A 20,619-nucleotide genomic window follows, 5' to 3' on the forward strand; every position below is an offset into this window, starting at 1 on the left:
AAAGAGCTACATGTGATAAATATATCACATTTATCACTTTATGTATTCAGGCAGTTAATTATTACAATAAGTTACCCGTCTGAACTGTCAAAAAGTGCCATCTTTTAACAGCCCCTCTCTTGGCTGTTAGATAGAGTATGTCAATTTTACATATTATTGAGAATTGAGATGCAAGATACGACTGTTTTGAAAAATAATTATGTCATGGCTGCCGCATTTATAGTTCCCCGCGAGTTGTCAAATATCGAGTGGCTAGTAGCAGCTAGTAGTAACATAATAGTTGTTTTACTACATGCTGCAATCGCAATGACATGACTAATAAAATTGTGGGTTATATTGATATGTTTGATGTTTTAATACAAAATTTTGGGGTTCGAGTGGATACGTCAGCACGAACATACCCGAATTCGACCGACATGACTACAATCTACAATCTAAATTTTCGCCGTATTACGAATTTACCAATTGTAGATCACCTTGTGTATAGAATGCCTTCTGTGTTAATGTGGACCAATGAAAATAATGGAACGTGCTAAAGTGACAAGTTTATTTCGTACTAAAGAAAATACATAATTACCTGCCACCAAAATAATCAAATTGTCACATAAGCTATGTGCTACCAATATCTGCACGATGGAATGTATAATTTGTTAAAGAAGATAATTTGATTACTTACACTATCACTCTCGGAATAAACCCTCTGCACAGCAGTCAACTTAATAAGCGGTGAAACGAGATTGACAAGGTCTGATCTTCCCCGAGTGCCTGTTCCGGCATTTGTAACACAGTCACTGCCACCACTTTCACTCCTCTTAAGGATCGGTGTACTGTCTGGAGCCATGCATTTCTGACCGAGAGGTATTTCATCTTCCCCTGTAATATTAATAATTTATATGAATCTTAGTAAATGTTTCGTATCAACGTGAAGAAAACCAATGCTTTGTGCAATAGCACCTGTCGTGATCCAGATTTCCCCCTGATTGGCGACGAGCAAGACATTGAGTGTCGAGAGCTTCAAATACCTGGGGGTACACGTCGTGGGAGATAGCATTTTGCAAAGAGAGCTCACTATCCCAATGGGAATGGCTCACTGGTTAGAGTAGGGCTTCTTAACCACATGCCCACGGAGCCATTTTCGTGCGCCCCCGGCAAAGTATTAAATAACGGAAAAAAAAAATTCATTTCAAAAGGTCAAACATTCGAACAATTAGATAACCATCATTGGTGATGGACTTGGTTTTTGACTGATACTGATACTGACTGATGTAAAATTATTAATTATAATCTTAACACGCTTTTAGAGCGATTTGAAAATAAATTCCAGCAATTTTCCATTATCAAACCGATGGCTACATTTTTTTAAAATCCTGTAAATACAGACATAGACATTACTAAAATTGCTAATTCCATAGCAGAAATTCTTCAAGACACACCAAAAATTAAAGAAGAAATTTTAGATATTCAAATTGACATTATCTTAAAATCTTTCGATTTTAAGATAATGTTTTGAAGAATTTTTAGAAATCCGATGTGCGCCCACCACTATTATCCCAAATCTCAAATGCGCCCGCTACCACAAAAAGGTTAAGAACCCCTGGGTAAGAGCAACATTCAACTCGATGCAGAGTATCTGGGAGTGTTAAATGCTGCCTATTCGACGCTTGTATTCTGACAGTGTTGCTATATGGTAGCGAATCATGGTACCTTTAGAAGGCTCAGAGCAACCGTATACTGAGCTTCGAGAACAGATGTTGGTGATGGGTACTGGGTTTGTAGTGGTATGACTTAAGAGTAACGGGGAGATTAGAGAGCGAACTAAGCAGCCTCTTGTCACGCTGAGAGTGAAGACGCAACATTGGATCTGGCTCGACCACGTGCTGCTGACGCCTGAGGAGAATTTTTCAGAGAAGAGATTTCAGTGTACTGGAAGACCGCTAAATACTATCTACATAGTGTATACGGCAGAGCTATGAGTTGCCGGGATAAACTGAAATGACGTAGGAAGACTAACGAGCAACAGGGATTCTTAGAGGCGCCGTGTGGTGTCCATATGCCCCAGCTAAAGGGCGGACATTTCTGAAGAAGAAATATTTCTTTAATCAATTGAGTATAATAGCACTAACTAAGGAAATAGCACAACTAAAATACTGAGAGTTTGTCATTGTATGTATATTATATTAGCAATTAGAGTAGTTTTAAAAGAAGTCTGGGAGGAGTGGGTGAAGAACGATCCATGAGCCCTTCCCAACGTCAAAGATTGGTAGCGGGCCGCAGAGGATCAAATCGGCTGGAGGAATGTGGTGAAATAGGCCAAAGCTCCAATTGAGCTGTTGGGCCGCAGAAAGAAGAAGAATATTTGAACTATTGCAGACGAGTCATAAAGCCTAGTACAGACATAATAATATGTATATATTATATATACCTGTCCGCAAACTAATAAACAAATGTATAAAAACTGAGTATAAACTTTCAAATGGTCTTTGTATTCCACTGCGAATGGAAGATAGATATGTGTAAATGCACTGTCAAACAAGCAAGTGTTGACATGTTTGTGGCCAGATGTTTATTCTTTTACCAGAAATAGTGAAACATAATGATGAAGGGTTAGTATAAAAAATGAAACAAAGTTATTCGTAAAAGAGGAATCCACAATTCTTACAATCTCGAGAAAAGCTTTCATTCTTATCGACGACCTGGCTGGAAAACATGTCGCTGGAATATGTCCTCGGCTTCGATGGAGTACTCATCAGTTCATCAAATGATTTCGCAATAGATTTTTCCTGTTCTTCAGGTGCCTGATCATCTGTAACCCTGTCAACCTTAACTGTAATATTCTCTGTGTCAGAACTGTCAGAATCTTCAAACGCTTTGAGAATGCGTGTCTTTTTAGTAGCGTGTGGATCAACTGCCAGTTCATCATCAGAATCGGAGCTGCTCTCTCCTTCTTCTTCGTCAGCGTTTTCTCCATCTTCAATTTCATCTCCCGAATCATTCTCGTCATCTAATTCTGCTTCCTCGTCAATAAATCCGCAGGCATCCTTAGGCTTTTTATCCTTGATCACAACATCCATTTCTTCTTCTCCGGAACTACTATCATTTTCGACTTCTTCATTTTCATTATCGCTATTTTTAGAAGCTCCGTATTTTTTGGTTTCATCTTCAAGCATGTCTTCGCATTCCGAGAGATCACCGCCGTTGAGTTCTTTAAGCTCTTGTTTTCTTTGATTGTCTTCCTCGATTCTCTTGGCCCATTCGATTGATCGTTGTTCGGATATTTGGTCTTCTAGGTCTCGTTTAAGCTTCGAGAGGCAGGACCCTGGCTGCATTCTGCAAGAAATTTAAAATAGAATTTACAGTATTTTGATAATGCAAATTTTTTTTATGAATCGATAATGTCGTTCATTGTGGCTAATTATGAAGTTCTGTGTTAAAACTATATTGTAACTCCAAAGATGTTGATGTTATGATAAGCTAACTAAATGTGAACTGTTTGCATGTTCTTATTAGCGAAATGGTAAACAGCAATGTCGTTTCTGGCAATCGAAAGCATTTTTTAAAAAACAATTTCATGAGATATTTTTAAATTGACATAAATATTATTATGTAGTTACAATGGTGAAAGTATAAAAACTGCTCATTACAAATTGAATAATTATAAATTAATAGAAACTTTAAATGATTTGCAGCGTCCGGTTTCAAAAACTGTTATGTATTTACATTTTTTTGAAAAATTTTGTTTTGAAGAAGAATTGATTCATGAATTAATTTCATTCCTAAAATCGCTATTTATTCCTTGTTTACTCTTCAAAAACATGTGCAGTTCAAAAATCAGTTATATGCATGACCATAATGGTTTCGAAAACCATTATTTGATCATCATTTCCAAGAATTGTACAAACCGAAATATTATTGCATTTTCGCTGTATCCTGCAACAAATCTATTAGTATCGACTATGCAACATCACTGCTTAGCATGGCCAGGACCTAAATCATTGATTCCCAACAGTGTTCGGGAGCTGTTTCAGGTGTCATTCTGTGAGATGACTTGCCACCCTTTTCATTAACGAGAAAACCAATTTACATAACAAATACTGGCACACTGAGAGGAGTTACAAATGAAGCGGCTGAGAAAAAACTTACTTTTTTTCCTTTCCCCGTTCCTGATCAAGATGTGTTTTCATCGCTGAATGTATTAAGAATCGTTTTTTGAGCAGCTCCAATCCTGACTCTTTGACAGGCGCCGGTGAGAAGTCAATAAAACAACCCGGAGAGCCAGTCAGCTTCGGTTTTATATTAGGAAGACTGCATTCAATTTGTTGGCTCAACAACTTTGTCCTGCTTTGATCTAAAATTGCAATTGATAGAAATTTTTGGGCTTTTGAGAGATTTTTAACATCATTGAATAAGATTATAGTAGGTACATAGTTGGTAATATTTAATTTTTAACGGTTGATAATGAGGCTGTTTATGTTATAATACCGACTATGAACCAATGACATGGAATAAACCTTCAGCTTCAAAAGTGAAGCTAAAAGAAAGTTAATGAGACTAATGGTACATTCAGCGAATTATCTCGCCTGACTTTAAACTCAAATTACTAGCCACTGTCGATTGATTTGCATAATCTAAAAAATTAAACACACGGTGACGTCTGTTTGAATTATGAAATACTAAACCACAAATTATCAGTATTACAGCAATTATTGTACATACTGCCATAGTAATATCGTGCGGCACACAAAAGGTTACGATTCGATTAAACCCCGCCTAATCAAACCATAATAGATAAAAAATATTCTTCCATCTGTAAAATATCTATGGCATAATTTTAGATATTTTATAGATTGAAGAATATTTTCTATCTAATATCTACTACGGTTTGCTATAGGCATGGTTTAATTGAATTTTAAAATATAATCAATACCATCTGCAATTTGTATTCCTAGTGCAATGAAATTAAATAAGTTTGACTGTCAAAGTTTAGTGTGCAATATCGTATTTTTTCAAAGAAGATTTTTTCTAGCAAGTATATATCAGCCTGAATGGGTCCCATAAAATATTGGGCTACGCAGATGATTTGGTGGTGCTCGGAGAATCTGAAGAAGAAGTCAGAGATATTTTCACTCCTCTGGAGGACACAGCGAAAAGGTTGAACCTACGAGTAAATGTGGGAAAGACCAAGTATTTGAAAATGACAAGAGGCATCGAACCTTCTGGAAACATTGGAATAAGAAACTCCTCGTTCGAGAGAACCTCTCTCTTCAAGTACTTGGGCTCCAACATTACCTCTAAAACTGAAATGTCCCTAGAGCTCGCTGACCGACTGAGAAGTGGAAATGCAGCGTACTTCGCGCTGAGCCGTCTGTTCAGGTCCAAAATGCTGTCCATCAAAACGAAATTCCGGGTGTATAACGTAGTCATCAAACCGATCGTCATGTATGGATGTGAAACGTGGGGTTTAACGGAAAAAAAAGAAAAGGCGCTCCAAGTGTTTGAAAACAGAATCCTCCGGAGAATACTTGGACCCATCAATGAGAACCACCGGTGGCGCATCCGCACAAACGCTGAGCTCTTCGACCGATACCAACCTAGAATCACTAATATTCTGAGGTCAAGAAGGCTCAGATGGGCGGGCCACGTTGTACGATCTGAAAGATCTAGAACTCTCTATAGGATTTACAAAGGCACACCAGCTGGCACTCGACCTCTTGGCCGCCCTCGACGGAGATGGGCGGACAACATTCAAAGGGATGCGGAAAGGCTGGGGATAGTCAACTGGGAAGAGAGAGCGCTGGACAGAGATGCCTGGAGAAACGTTGTGCAGTCGGCCATGGACCTGAACGGCCCCTAGCGCCAGTTTAATAATAATAATATATATCAGCGCATCTATTCTATACACAAGACTGCTATCGGCGGCTATGGAGGGTAGTTTTTCATATTTTTGTATTGAGGTGTTATAATTTTTACAATAAATGCTATGTTTTAACAACACCTTTCTTGGCTGTGCTAACTTTTAGAGCGAGATAGACAGTTTTGATTGTTTAGACGGCTAACTTATTGTAACAATTATAATACCTCAATACAAAATTTTAATAAACTACCTTCAATATCAGTCATGTGTATAGAATAGATGCGCTGAGGTGTTTTAAAATTAGGTATGTTCAATTAATTCATTGTTTATTTTACTTACCGCAAGGCTGAGACTTTGAATTATATTTAAGAAACAGTTCCGTTTCTTCAAAATTGGTTATCGCTGTGTCTTGAGAATCACTTCCTGCACACTTTCCGGCGTCTTTATCGATTTTAACGTCACCGACCTGATCAGCCATTTCAATATCAGTGTCGGGAAAAGCAGATATTTCATCGTCAGAAATCGAATTTTCCATTTCTATATTATCAAAATTATCTGTTTGATTGGTACTTTTATCTTTAACATTAGTAGCTTCTGTTTTAAGACCTCTTTTACATTCTATTTCAATACTCTCTGTGGAGGCACTCGGCAAATTAAATAATTCTTCAGTGTTTTCAGAATCAAGCATTTCATCTGGCCTTAAATCAGATGTTATTTCTAGTTCATCGTTAACTTTATTTAATTCATTTTCAGCTTCATCATCATTCATAGGATCTTCTGAATTGTTTTGAACTGACATCATCAAATTAGATGTTTCGACCTTATCGAACTGACTGAGGAGATTTCTGGACGTGCCGGCAAGTTCAGGAGTATTTGTCATCGTACTATTTTCTAGTACAACGGTATCATTCAAATTTAAAACTGCGTCGGTTTGATTTTCTGTAGTTTCTGGATGTACAGAATCATTACAGGTTTTGTCAGTTTGATTTTCTGTAATTTTTGTATCGACAGATTCTTCTTCTTCCTCTTCACTTTCACTCTTACACAGTTCGATCATTTCCTTTTCTCTATCTTCAAGTTGCTTCCTAAAAGTGAAGATAGGTGTCATGTTTTACAACATTGAAGGCATTAACAAAAAGTAGTTTAGTAGGGTGTCGTAATATAGTATTAGCGGTAACATTTTCGATTAGTAAATTGTGGGTCTCAAGTTCAAATCTCAGGTTTGGCAAAATTCACATGTTGTATGTTTGAACCCAGAACATGGACCCAATAGGTTAAAGCAACTGGCCAACATCAGCTCTCATAATAAAAAAAAACTGTTACGAAACCTCTTTGTGAGGCGGCCAAGATCTACATCGGATTATAGAGCCAACGGAATATATCGTCACTGTTCTGGCAGAAAACACTAATTCGAAAAAATGACATATTGAGTTAGTACCAAAATGTTCCTTATTTCAAACTTTACCGTCTGTAAACTTCTTAATAAATAAACAGTCTTTATTTTAAAGTCATCCTTTTTACGATTACTTAATAAACTCACATGATAGACCATTATTTCAAACATTTTAACAACTTCAAAGTCAAATTACTCAAAACTAGAAGTCTCCAGTTAGTGTGTTCTGCCAGAACAGAGACGATATTATATATTCATAATATTATAATTTAGTTACGCATTTAATTATGGAATAGCCTAATTTATTACAATATTATTCTCTATGATATTATTAAGTAAAATAATATAAAGGCTATAAAATATTGCCAGACCAGCTCGCTATATACCTATAAATATGTCATATTTTATTATCTATGATCCTGGCAGCCCAAGTTTTGTTTATTGTGCCGTTAAAAGAAACAATTGAACCGGTATATTACTCTGACACATAAATACCAATGCAGTGTAATTCAGATCAAATCTTTGTAGATAGTTATTGGTGGGGAAATATGCCCTTTTGCGGATAAAATTTATTGTACACCTGTGCTCCGATTTCGGATATAAATAGTTTTCTAGAATAATATTGTGATCTGTGATATATCGAGTATAAATATAAAGTATTTAACGACATTATAATTAATTTGTGACAGATTGACGGCAAGGTATGAAAAAATATAGGGTCAGATATTTTGAAAAAGATATATCTGTATATATATAAAATATATAAAGTTAGAATGTTATTCAAGAGATTTTAGAGTAAGTAACTGATTATCTCCAGCAGTATTGAATAATAAATTTAAAAAATACAATTTCAAAAATAATTTGATTTGCATGTTGAAATACCACATAATATTGACTAAACATTGCAGTCCAGCAATAATTTCTTCAATTATAAAATAAAATAAATTACTTGGATAAAAAAAAATGTATATTTACGCATATTCCTTTAATTGCTGTTCATTCATTCGCAGACTGAGCCGTTGGTTTCCAGTAGTCAGGTTCACTTTCTTTCGTTCCAAGATGTCCTTGAGAGTGATCTGCTTTGGCTTGTGGTATGGCAGATCTATCTGTTTCTCCCGGAGCATTCTTCCCGATTCGCTTTTGATCATTTTCATCTGCTCCATCGCTTGCTTTGCAGACATCTACAATTGAGATAATTTTAGTCACGGGATATTTAATAATGCTCAGTGAAAGCAAGCGGAAAGCGTCGGTGCCGGATCGACCAGAATGGAAAAAGTTTTTAGTGGAGGCCAAGACCCGTCAAGAGTTGTAGTGAATGATGATGATGGTATAATTAACACATTGATCGCCAATAAGGTTTACATAAAATAATTATTTGATGGAATATGTAAGGTATGTTAACTTTTTATGCGATTATTGGTTTGATTCACGTGTCGGCAACAGGTATGCCTCACGGCGCCAATATAAAGTTTTATTTTTAATAAATCTTTTTTTTTATTCATGAATAAGACACAAGATTTGATAATGTACGATTCTATATCTTGAACATACATAATTTAAAAATATCTCAAAAAAAAAATACGACACCCAACGGGACTTGAACCTGTATTTGCTGGATTCGCGTCAGTATGCTTTCCCAATTAAGCTACGGGCATCTTATTAAATCACGACGATTTACACTAGTAGTTGTTACATAAAATGCTTATCGAAATGCGTTATAATGTTGGCTATCAGTTTTAGTATATCGTCACCGTTCAGGCAAAAGTCACCAACCCTAAAAACATAGTTTTGAGATATCGCAATTTGAAAGTTTGAAAATGCAGGAAAAATCAGATTTAAATGTTTTTAAGGTTTTATCTACATTACATTATTTTCTCATGTGTTCTTAATAATTTCTTTAAGGTAATTTTACTTTTTGATGCTAATTAAAACATCTAGAAGGTTTTGAAGGAGGTAAGGTAGCTCAATTATGGTTTGGTGACTTTTGCTTGTCAATAATCTGACCAAAGCGATCTTATTATAACAAGCTAAGGTAATCTATTCCTGTTTGGTTATTTTTGCGTATTTCAGACAAGTGTTAGAAGTTTTCAAATGACAAATTAGTAAAACTCACCATCCATAGTATAGTGACTTTTGCTTGTATATTTATAACGAAGGATTTATTTTTTTAGAGTCAATAATGTCTATCAGTGGCGAAGGGTGGAGGTAGGCTGTTAAGATCCGCCATAAACAGTGCACATTAAACTTTTTCAGACATACATATTTGTTTTCATTGAAATAAGACTACAATTTACAGATAGTGTTGGTTAGTTTTTAAAATTCAATTAAACCATTAGAAACCAAGCCATAATAGATAATAGTCAAAAAATACATGTCTATTTCTAAAATATCTAAAAGTATGCAATTAAATCATACATAACTTTGAATATTTTGTAAATAGAATAATATTTTTTATTTATTATAGTTTGGTTTAGTCAGGGCTTAATGAATTAAAAAAATTAACCAACAATATGTGTAATATGTATATTTAATCCAACGAAAACGAATAACTATGAATGAAAAAGTGTGCACAATTTTGTCGTATTGCCCAAATTAGACCAAATCTATTATGGTTTCGTTTAGGCATGGTTTATTTGATTTTTAAAAACTAACTAACACCATCTGTAAATTGTAGTCTTAGTTCAATAAAAACAAATACATATGACTAAAAAAGTTTAGTGTGCACTATTTATAGCGAATCTTAACAGCCTACCTCCACCCTTCGCCACTGATGTCTATTCACCTATAATGACTTTTGCTTGTTAAGATTTTATCAAAAGTCATTTAGTGGAAAACAAATAATTCGGATTTAAACAACATTTTACTAACTAATGTACCGTGGTGACTTTTGCATCTTAAAGAACATAATTTTACGCTTCGTGTGACATACTCAACTCAAAACTGCCATTTTCAGGGTTGGTGACTTTTGCCTGAACGGTGACGATATTAAATTAAGGTAGGTATCAATTAATTCCTTAATTACTAACCGACGTCATTATAAAAGCTAGATGCATATTGAAAAATGCTAGCTAGCAAACCATGGCACCGTTGAAGTAACCCAGTGCCGGTGACCAATGATTCCCGTAGCAATCAATGTATTAATAATATAAGAAAAGATAATTTTACAGAAAGATCGATAATATTTCTTACTCTTTGGGTCTTTGGTTCGATAACCTTTTCCTTTTTCGCTCCAGATTTCTTGTAATTGTTCACTTTAGTAGCAACAGTTTCCCCGTCAAGGTGGTTACGATCATTGCCAGACTTATTTTCCTTTCTATCCTCATCAGAGCTCTCAGAATCATATAAATTTGATATATTAGACTTGTTAAATGGCAGAGGATTTTTTTTGGTCAGTTCTTTTGCGGCCAAATCATTTTGAGTCATTTCGTCATCATCTGGACTATCTGGATCGTATAGACCCGATGAAATTGATTTAGAAAATGACGGAGCCTCTCTAATAATTTCTTTTTGTTTATCATCATGGTCATTTTTTATGATGGCAATATTAGTGGCTGTTTTTGAGAACCTGCTTTTAAATTTATCAGTCATCGTTGTTCGTTTGTTTTTAATTCTACTTGATTTAATTTCAATTTCTTCTGTCATTTTTGCCGAATCATTACTATTATCATCATTCTCGCTGTCCATTGCTCGAATGATTCTAGATTTTTTTGTTTTGGAAATAATTTTATTTTCGATGTCTGATTCTTCAGTGCTGTCGCTATTTTTGTCAATTTCACTACGATTTTCATTACCAGACTTTGAATTTTCGGAATCGCTGTCAATTAGTGATTTGTTTATGTTCTTTTTCTTCTTTGTCTTGGCAAATATTTCCTCTTCACTTTCGGACATTATTGGATTCTCCACTGTTTTCTCTTCCTGTGATTCAGCAGAGGTTGAACGAATAATGCGCTTTCCTGTTCTACTGTTATGATTCGACGAACTATCTGCATCGTTATGAATGTTTTTTGATCTAGAATTAAATATTTCTTCATCACTATCAGATGCAAAAGATTTTGGGGTAGAACCAGAGACAACTCTTGCCGTATTGTTAGAATCACCATTATCTACAGGGTTAAGTTCTTTATTAGCTTCTTCAGACGTAGTACTATCGGAATCGGAGTCACTGCTGATATTATTTTTGACACTATTATTTTTTGTTTTCGTTTGCACAACTACTTTCTCATTGTCAGATATCACACTGTTTTCATGTTCCGAATTGTCAGATTTGTCAGAAATAGAACCTTTCGGAACTCTTTTGCGTTTCTTAATGTTAACATCGCTTTCCTTGTTAATCTCAGACGAAGATAATGATTTTCGTTTTGTCGAGTTATCCGAATCGCTGTCCAAATTTTTGGAGTTTGTTTTTCGGTTTCTAGAATTAAAACCGAATATCTCTTCATCGCTGTCAGATAATAAAGGCTTCTTTGCGGTACTTTCATCATTATTTTTATCAGATTCTTTGGTCAAGAGAGAATTAGATTCAATTTCCAAATCACAATTTTCACTTTCACTGTCAGTGGAAATGACGTTTTTTGAAATCGGCATGTTGGCGTATTTCACGTTAAAATCCACTTAAAGTATGCTGTCGTAAGATACGGTAATATAATTTTTAAAAAAGAGCTCACTTAGAATAATTAAATATGTAATCATAAGATTGATGTTTTTAACCTTTAAAAATAAACATAAATAACATGTCAATTTCTCCCGCCAAATATATAGTTGCTAGAGTTGTTAGCGTTAAAAGTAACGATATTAAGTATACTTGCAAACGAGGGATACATAGATTAGACAATATTTATTTTTATGTCTAGTTCAGTTCAAAATAAAGCTGTACGTGAATAATTAAAATTGCTAAAAATTGTTGATAATTATTTGTAAAAAAAATATATATATAATATCTAAGTAGGTAACCCAAAGAGATTAGACTGTCCAATATCTTTGAGGTAACCTAACAAATTTGACTATTTAATTCTTAAAACCACAAGAGCCTAGGTAAGTATATTATTATATAATACAAAGCGCTTGAGAAAACATTTATTTATTTATTGTATAATTTTTAAATCAGAATTTATGACATTCACAATAATATTTCAAATTGAGTAAAAATATTGTAACAATTAGTATGTACCCACCCCAAGAAAAGAGAATAAATAAAATGCACATCACACCACTGAAAATGTCAGTGGAGAGCATTGATTAAACCAGTAGTGCCTAACTTTTAGTCTATCTCAAGCAAATTAAGAATTTTAAAATTTTAGGCCAGCCATACATAGGCGATGACCTTTTTTTGAAAAAACCAGCACAATGGGTAAAAAAAAACACAATAATATTACACTACTACTGTTTATTACTATTTCTAATCTACTAAAAATTAAAACAATAGAGGACAAACAAACCTTATTTATAATCAATGTGAAGACTAGCATTGCATGTCTTCGGCCAGTTTATTATACTCTGGTACATCAGGTGTTACAGCAAGTCATACAATCATTCAGATGTTCATTTGTTAATCTGGATCTAAACTTCGATTTTAATAATTTCATTGTCGAAAAGCCACTTTCACAAAGGTAAGTTGATCCAAAGCAGGAGTTTAACATTTGAAAAGTTTTCTATAAAAGTGGATATTATTTTATTTCATTCACAAGTAGTGTCCAAAGATCAATTTGTGATACTCTTGTTTTTAATTCGTCAGATTAAAAATAAATTATTTCCATTTCTAAAATACTTACATTTTTATTCAACATGTCAATATCAATAAATGGATTTAAAATGAATGAAACGATTGGATGAATTTTACGAAAATCAGGAAATCTAATTTTGAAATTAAGTATTTTTAAGTTCAACGAGATTTTTCAGAATATTTAACTGATTCAATTTCCTTTTATTTAAGAATATAGTTCCCTAAATTTGGAAAATGGCTGAAGTTACAATCTTTAATTTGGGATATCCACAAATTTAATTTAGACCGCGAGCCACATTAAAACGGTACGCAAGCTACGGGTTGGGCACCACTGGATTAGTCACTCCCTGTTTTCTAATGATGTCTGATAAGCCAGAAGAGGTCTTCTCTACTTGAGGTAATTGACGGGCGCATTTTGATACCAAACAATACAATAAATGCCTAAATCCCCCATCGATAATCCTGCAATCGACAGAATTCGGAAAAACTCGGCGCTTTGCGCCTCGCAGGGGGGCTCCGTCCCCCCTGGGCCCCACAGATGATGGTTACAAACCCTGACGGCTAAAATTATTAAACATGGATACATGCTTTGCCTACTGATTCTCTGAATGCTGATTGCTTAAATTCGAAAGACAATTTATTTGTCAAAGTAACCAAATCCAAAGGATTCAAACAATTGCACTTTTCTGAAAATTAAAATTTATGTACTCATAATATTATTATAGTAATATTGGTGCGTAAGTATTTGCTACAGATAATCGTTAGAAATAATGGTCAATATTGGTTTATGATACCTAGCTGAAATAAGTTATTTAATTTTTAGAATGAATTTTGTCGATGTGGCGAGCGAAGATCAAATCGATGCACGACCCACCACGAGTAGTTGAGATAGCTGGATTCGTTATCAGTAGAAGTCCGAACGTTTCCTCCACGAAAGTGATGAAATTAATGTTGGTTTTCTTTTTTCACTTTTTTCTGCACTGATACGCCTCTTCGACTGATTACCTCGCATTAAATTAGATCAAATATCTGTACGTTAGAGGATAAACCACGGAAGCCCAGTTTTTACCGTTTCTGAGTTAAATATGCAGAAAATTTTCTTTTATTTCATTACACAAATGAATGAAACACTGAAGTCCATAAGAATATTAAAAAATCACTGAAGTCCAATTCACTTTAGTGCATAAACAACGGGAGTCCTTTTTACGATGTTTATGCTCTAAGAAAAATGTTAATAAACCATTATAATAATTCCATAAACACGGAAGTCCAACAAACGATAGGTAGGTACATATTATTATCTATACTATAATTTTCGTTTTTCTTTGTAAAAATCCACACGCGCAGTCGGATTTCGACAAAATTTGGACAGTAGACGAGGGCTGACAAGCCGGAGTGCGTGGTCGGGGTCTCAAATTTCAGATTTAACCCGTTGCACCCCGGGGACAGTTTTACGGTTTTTGCGGAAAAAAGTCGCCGCGTACAAGGTCTTGAAACGCGGAAGTTAATGCTGCAACCCCCATTTTTTATTGAAAATGTCGCTAAAATGTGTATATTTAAAAAATATTGGCGCTTATTTCAGTCTTATCGGAGGTCAAATGGCAAAGATAGAAATTAATAACCGGCAGGTTGCCGCGGGCGACGTGTTACGCGTAGATCGGAATGCTTCACTCATGGACAATAATTATTATATGTAGTGGCATCAGAGCCGGAGTGCGTGGTTGGGGTCCCGAGTTTCAGTTATAACCCATTGCACCCCGGGGACGCATCAAAGCCGGAGTGCGTGGTCGGGGTCTCGAATTTCAGTTTTAACCCGTTGCACCCCGGGGAGAGTTTTATAATAATAAATTGAATCTGTACCACTTTTTAAAATATTTAAATGCAATAAATGTGCAAAAAAATAAAAATCTAAAATATTATATTTTTCTACTTTTTTTAAAATTCAATCCTTTGCACTCTACGTAACTCCCGAGCAGCGCCGGGTGATACAGCTATTTATACCTAAATGAACACCAAATTGTGGCTCTATCGCCATATACATGCCCTGGCACCCTCCAAAACTGAAAATTATCAGAATGATTTTAAACATTGAAATTGAAAGCCAATAAACTATACCTTTGGGCTTAGACAAAGAAAAACACGGCAAAAAAATGATTTGTATTAATTCTCCAGCATCCTTTTAAAAAAAATTTCTTCGATTTTAATTACTAACACAAAAATTTTGAAACACTAATGTCAGGTTTTTTTAGAAACCCAATCCCTAATGGAACTGTCAAAAAATTCTCGGTGTCCACCCGAATTCCGGAGTGGTGTAGGTCATGGCTGACAGGGCTCTAGCCTGGGGGCCCAGGTTGTGGGGGGCCCGGCGTGTCGGGTTGACCAGATAAGTGAGACAAACACACATCATAAATTAGCTTTAATATTAAAAAAAATCGCCTGCGGCGCTATTATACTTCATGGTCATGAATATTTTCAATTGTTTATATAATTGTGCAATATATTTTTTGATTATTATGTGTCGATACTCGACAGCTCCATTATTAAAGTAGATGTATTAAAAATCGCCAATAATTCACTGTATATTACCCTTAATATGAACTAAACACAATTTGAAAAATGTTAATGTAGTGTTTCACACTGCCTTTAATCTTAGCGGTAGGTAGGGGGCCCGCCAAATATCCTAGCCTGAGGGCCCGTTTCAGGATGTGGGGACCATGGTGTAGGTACACAGAGTGCAATAGACAAAAGACTGATAAACGAGAAATTGTGCTGTGAAGAAGAAAAAGAGCCTCTGGGACTAATTTACATTCTCCTCCTTGCCCCCCCCCCCCAATATTAAATCCAGGGTGCGCCACTGTCCTGGAGGGCAGTTGGTGATAAAAGCCATGAGATATAGTTGGAATTAGCGGAAATAGAGATATAAGGGCATTCTTTTTCTCTTGGCTTATAGGTAAAGGAGCGTTGGTTATCCGAGGAAAAGTTAGATCAGTTGTTTCCATCCTTTCTGGAACACCTCGCCGTCTTAAACACAGTGTTTTGAAAGATTCTTCTTCTAGGCTTGGTTTGAAATAAACAATTCCGATCTCAGCCAACGAGCATCGTGCCACTTAAATGGGTTGCCAGATTCATCTTTCTTTCTCAGCACAAGTGGGCCTTTCAACAAACTGGAAAATTCTAGAAATTCAGATTGTATCATTTCAACGACTTCAAATCTATTTCCGCACGATCTGACTAGCTGAAACCAATCGTACGGGTGGTTAATTTGACTAATAATTTTCTTTTTCTTTTGTTCAATCATGGTCCGAATCAACTTGTGAAGTTTCTTCGAAGTCTGTAAAATTCCTCTCTGTAGAGAATGGATACATAATTCTCAGTTTCCGCTTTGTAAATATCGAACATTTTTTTATGGTTAAATGTGATTGCAAGAGTATAATGGCTTTCATAAGATGGAAATTTATTTATGTGAAACTTTCATCAAATTTTCATCGCTCCATTTATTTGAAAGGATATGCTGACCTAGAGTTTGTGTGCCACCTACAGTTGCTTATTTTTTGTGGCGACAAGATTAACAAAATTGTCTGTTTCACCAAACGTTTTTGGAAAACAACCCTTGCATACTTTAATTTTACTACCTTCAATATCCAAAGAATAATTATATGATTTTTACCTAAAATTTTCCTTACTGGGATCTTGATTTCTAGGTCGGTGAATGGCCGTATTTTGAATGGAAATTAATGACGATATGTAAGCACTCCATTTGTCATGCTGTGTAAGATTCAAATATTCTTCAAAAAGCTTGATGCGATGACTTTCTATGATTCGATCTTGGCACAACATTCTGCGTTTAGATAAAAGGAGTTGAATACGTTTTCTAATTAACTTTCCAGCCTATGAATGGTATTCTTGGCCACTGTTCCTTTTGCGTTTTCTTTCTTCACGTATAATTCTTGTGTCTTTTTTTGATGATTGCGGAGACTTTTGTGAAACTATTACTTCAATTTCATTATGTTCCGAACCTGGTGGTATAGTGTCAGTTATAATATGGCATGGAGGAATATATGACGGGTCAATGACATCAGAGCTAGAGCCTTGTACAGCACTTTTATTTTGGGCATACAAATAATTAAGTTCATGTGTTGAAGCCAAACATTGAAGATTCTGGCTCGATGTATCCGAATTAATGTCATTTCTGAAGTTATTGATATGGTTAGTATCACTAGAGATAAAAGGTCGATCTTGATCCAAAAACTCATACGCGGAGTCAAATGGCAACGTTTTTGCTTGTGCTGAAATTGACAATCACATTAATATGTTGTTAACGTTAACAAATGAAACTTAAATTCAAATTGTATATTGTGTGAAATTAAAAGCACACTCCCAATAAAATTATGTTTATGAAAAAATAACATAACGTTAGGAAAGTGTGGTAAACTTACCATGCAACTTTATCAATGATGTTTTATTGGATAATGATAATGCAAGTATTTTTTTTTTAATCTCTCTGACATTATTCCCTATACGTCTGAAAGTGTCGTTCAACATTATGTTTTTTCGGCACTGCTATACTACTACCACACAACAAACAAACGCATTTATTTTTCACATTAAAGAAACAATATGATTCTTCCTAGTCAGTGTTAAAATTATAGGTTCGTTGTCTTTTACTTGGTCGACTCATTTTAGAACTATATAGAAGGAATATCAAAACTCCTAATTCATGTTTCGTCAGACGATGATGTCTCCTAGCTAACTGTTGCGACCCGGACGGGGCAGCAATCGCAATCACAATGACAACAACGCGGTTCCAGGCGGGGAATGCTATTTGCACATCACTCCTTGTACACGCCGAAAACCCGAACTGAGCCGATGATCGCCGAAGCAATCGGGACGGTACGAGCACGTGACTACTGTCATGTGCTTCGGCGTTCATCGGCTCAGTTCGTGGCGTTCGTTCACTTCAGGTTTTCTGCGTGTGTCAGGCTACCGTGAAAATTCTGTCTCTGTCGAATAGTGGCGGGCACATACGAATCGTTCCGCGGGCGTCATGGTGCCCGCGGGCACGGGGTTGGGAACCCCTGTTGTATAAGAATAAGTAATGAACACAACGGATTCCTCGGACACTGATCTTTGCCAAAAAGTGTAATTAGTAATATTATGCTCTCTCGCAATATTATAATAACATTTTATAGCTTGATAGCTGATTCAGATAGACTTCAAATTATCAATCTCAATTATCATTTCTCCGTTTAAAATGGTATCAATCAATCTACGAAAAGTGGTCTTATAACACAATAATTCTCCATCAAATCTGCAAAATTTTATTTTTAGTTACATTGACTAAACATACTTACCATTATATTGTATAACAGAGGGCAATGACATGATTTTTTAAATCCCTGATTTAGGAAACCTTTTACATAACCACATCATTACACTTTAAAATACAAATGAATTAGATAGTGAAGAAGTAGAGCTTAGGTTACCTGAAATAGTTGGGGTGAAGATACGAGGCCGGATGACCGAAAATAATAAAAGCTCCATTTGTTTCATACATCATTCAATCATACAAAACTGATGGTCATATTATAGAAATCAGGATAAACAATGTTCAACGGTTCACTGAATGGAAACGTGGAATTGTAATAATAATTATTATGAATTCGATATGAAATCTCGACACATAATCAGAAATAGTTTTGTCAATAAAATAAAACAATTTCATCATTTATGAGGTAAGTTAACATCAACTTTAATCACACAATTAGTATTTATAAGTCTTTTATTAAAAAAAGTCTACTTACCAGAGGCACCTAGAGGAAAAATACGAAGCTTGCAATTTGAGACATTTTTTTGATAATTTACAATTGCAACTGTATTAATTAATAAATATGTATCTGAAAACATTAACACATTGATCGCCAACTACTTTTACATAAAATAGTTAAAAAATGATTATATGTTTCCAAGGTATTATTTGATAGGTTATGAAAGAATATAATGTTTTTTTTCATTTTGATGATTTTTTTACGTAAATATTGGTTTTTATGATGTGCCGGTCACATGTGTCCGTTGCGGCGCCAACAAGCTAATTTATTATATTGCGCCGGGCCGGCCATTTCGCCGGTCACCTGTCCATATGTGTTGACGAGAGCATGGTGCCATTTTGAGGTCGAATTATATTTAGATAGTATAATAAACAGAAAAGGCACAAATACGGAATAAAAGTTTTCAAACTGGGTAGTTTAATACCTGGATACACATAAACTGGAAATATACGTATACATACATTATAATCATTTTTATAATTCTATATTTTTATTATTTACATAATTTCTATAACTTACATTTTTATAATCTATTTAATTTTTATTTTTATATCAATAAAAACACATTTACAACATAAAAGGAAACTTTTTTTTTCATTATGTACATTCTTTACATTAGTGAGTCTATATTTTGTGACTGGGAAAACATATTTTCAGGCCAAGTGGCAGTAATATACAGAAGGGCCATGCCGGTCACCGCGTATCGAAAAATTCACTGCGCGCGTGCCCGCCGGCGCTGTAGAACAACTCTAAGGTAGGTCTTCTTTGCCGGTTACCGGTGACCCCCATGGCGATCAACATGTTAAAAAGAAAAATATTTTTTATTTTACGTCAATGATAAGCATACGTTTTTTTTTTTTTTTTTTGTAAAATGTGAATTTGTTAAAGGGTCATATTTATTATTAAAATTTAGTTTATTAAGTTTTCTATATTTCAATGTAGAGATTTTTGACTAATTCGTAGTTTTAATTTTTTTTATATTTATATTATAATATAAATATATTATAATAGTATTTGTAGAAAAGCTCAATGTACCAAGAAAGGTCACTCACTGAATCAGACTGCTTGAATTGAATTAGGTATGTAAGTAAATTTAAATACTATAAAATAATATTTGACTCTTCATTATTTTTTTCCAACTAACTACTATACATTGATCTCTCAAATCATCAAACAATTCCTATTGCCCATTGCTTCTCTTGCAATATGCATCATAATGACGTCCGGTATGTCTGAATTATTATTCTGGTTCAAGTCAATCGATATTGGTGCGATAAATAAATGTCCCTTCATTAAATGATGATTACATAGCTTACAAAGCGCACACTCAGATTGAAGCGTGTTATCAATGTATGACTGGAAATCGCCCACTTTATCGCCACAAATTACAGTATTCATTACATGAAAATTTGATATTTTCTTCCGTACACTTACCTTTTCACAGACGGTAGTGTGTATAAAAGAAGGAAAGTCCTGAAAAAGCAAAATAATCAATTCTTCAGATATACGTTCACATGACACTTGTCGAATACCGCTAAACTCTTCAAATGGTAATCTTACTTAAAATATTAACCCATGTCTTCTGTACATCTGTGCAGTGACACCATCTTTCGTGATGGTTGTAACATATCAGTTGAAAATTCTCCACCTATGAATAATTTACAGTCTACCAAAACCTGCAATTGCTGATTTCAAATAGTCTTTCGGAGTTTCACAGAATGTAAGTTCACCACTATCAAGATTAGTAGTACCTACTGTAAAAATGGATTTGTATAATTTGAACATGTGAAAGTGTAAAAGTGTAATACCCCATGCATGGATTTACTGTTGA

At 34.8% G+C, this 20,619-nt stretch overlaps 1 protein-coding gene across 1 annotated transcript in view; it reads right to left on the minus strand.

Annotated features, from left to right (window-relative positions):
* Positions 1-11,994, minus strand: part of LOC147071357 (uncharacterized) — a 28,448-nt gene extending 16,454 nt beyond the window's left edge. The window contains exons 1-6 of the mRNA XM_085948605.1: positions 10,434-11,994; positions 8,220-8,425; positions 6,191-6,936; positions 4,141-4,345; positions 2,660-3,327; positions 677-873 (exon numbers count right to left, since the gene is read on the minus strand). Of these exons, the coding sequence (XP_085804731.1) occupies positions 677-873; positions 2,660-3,327; positions 4,141-4,345; positions 6,191-6,936; positions 8,220-8,425; positions 10,434-11,828 (3,417 nt within the window). The 5' untranslated portion in view covers positions 11,829-11,994. The remainder of the gene's footprint in view (positions 1-676; positions 874-2,659; positions 3,328-4,140; positions 4,346-6,190; positions 6,937-8,219; positions 8,426-10,433) is intronic.
* Between the last annotated feature and the right edge of the window lie 8,625 nt (positions 11,995-20,619).

This window comes from Rhyacophila brunnea, unplaced genomic scaffold (genome assembly GCF_057557595.1).
Source record: "Rhyacophila brunnea isolate RB1 unplaced genomic scaffold, BYU_Rbru_1.0 scaffold_20, whole genome shotgun sequence".
NCBI lineage: Eukaryota > Metazoa > Arthropoda > Insecta > Trichoptera > Rhyacophilidae > Rhyacophila > Rhyacophila brunnea.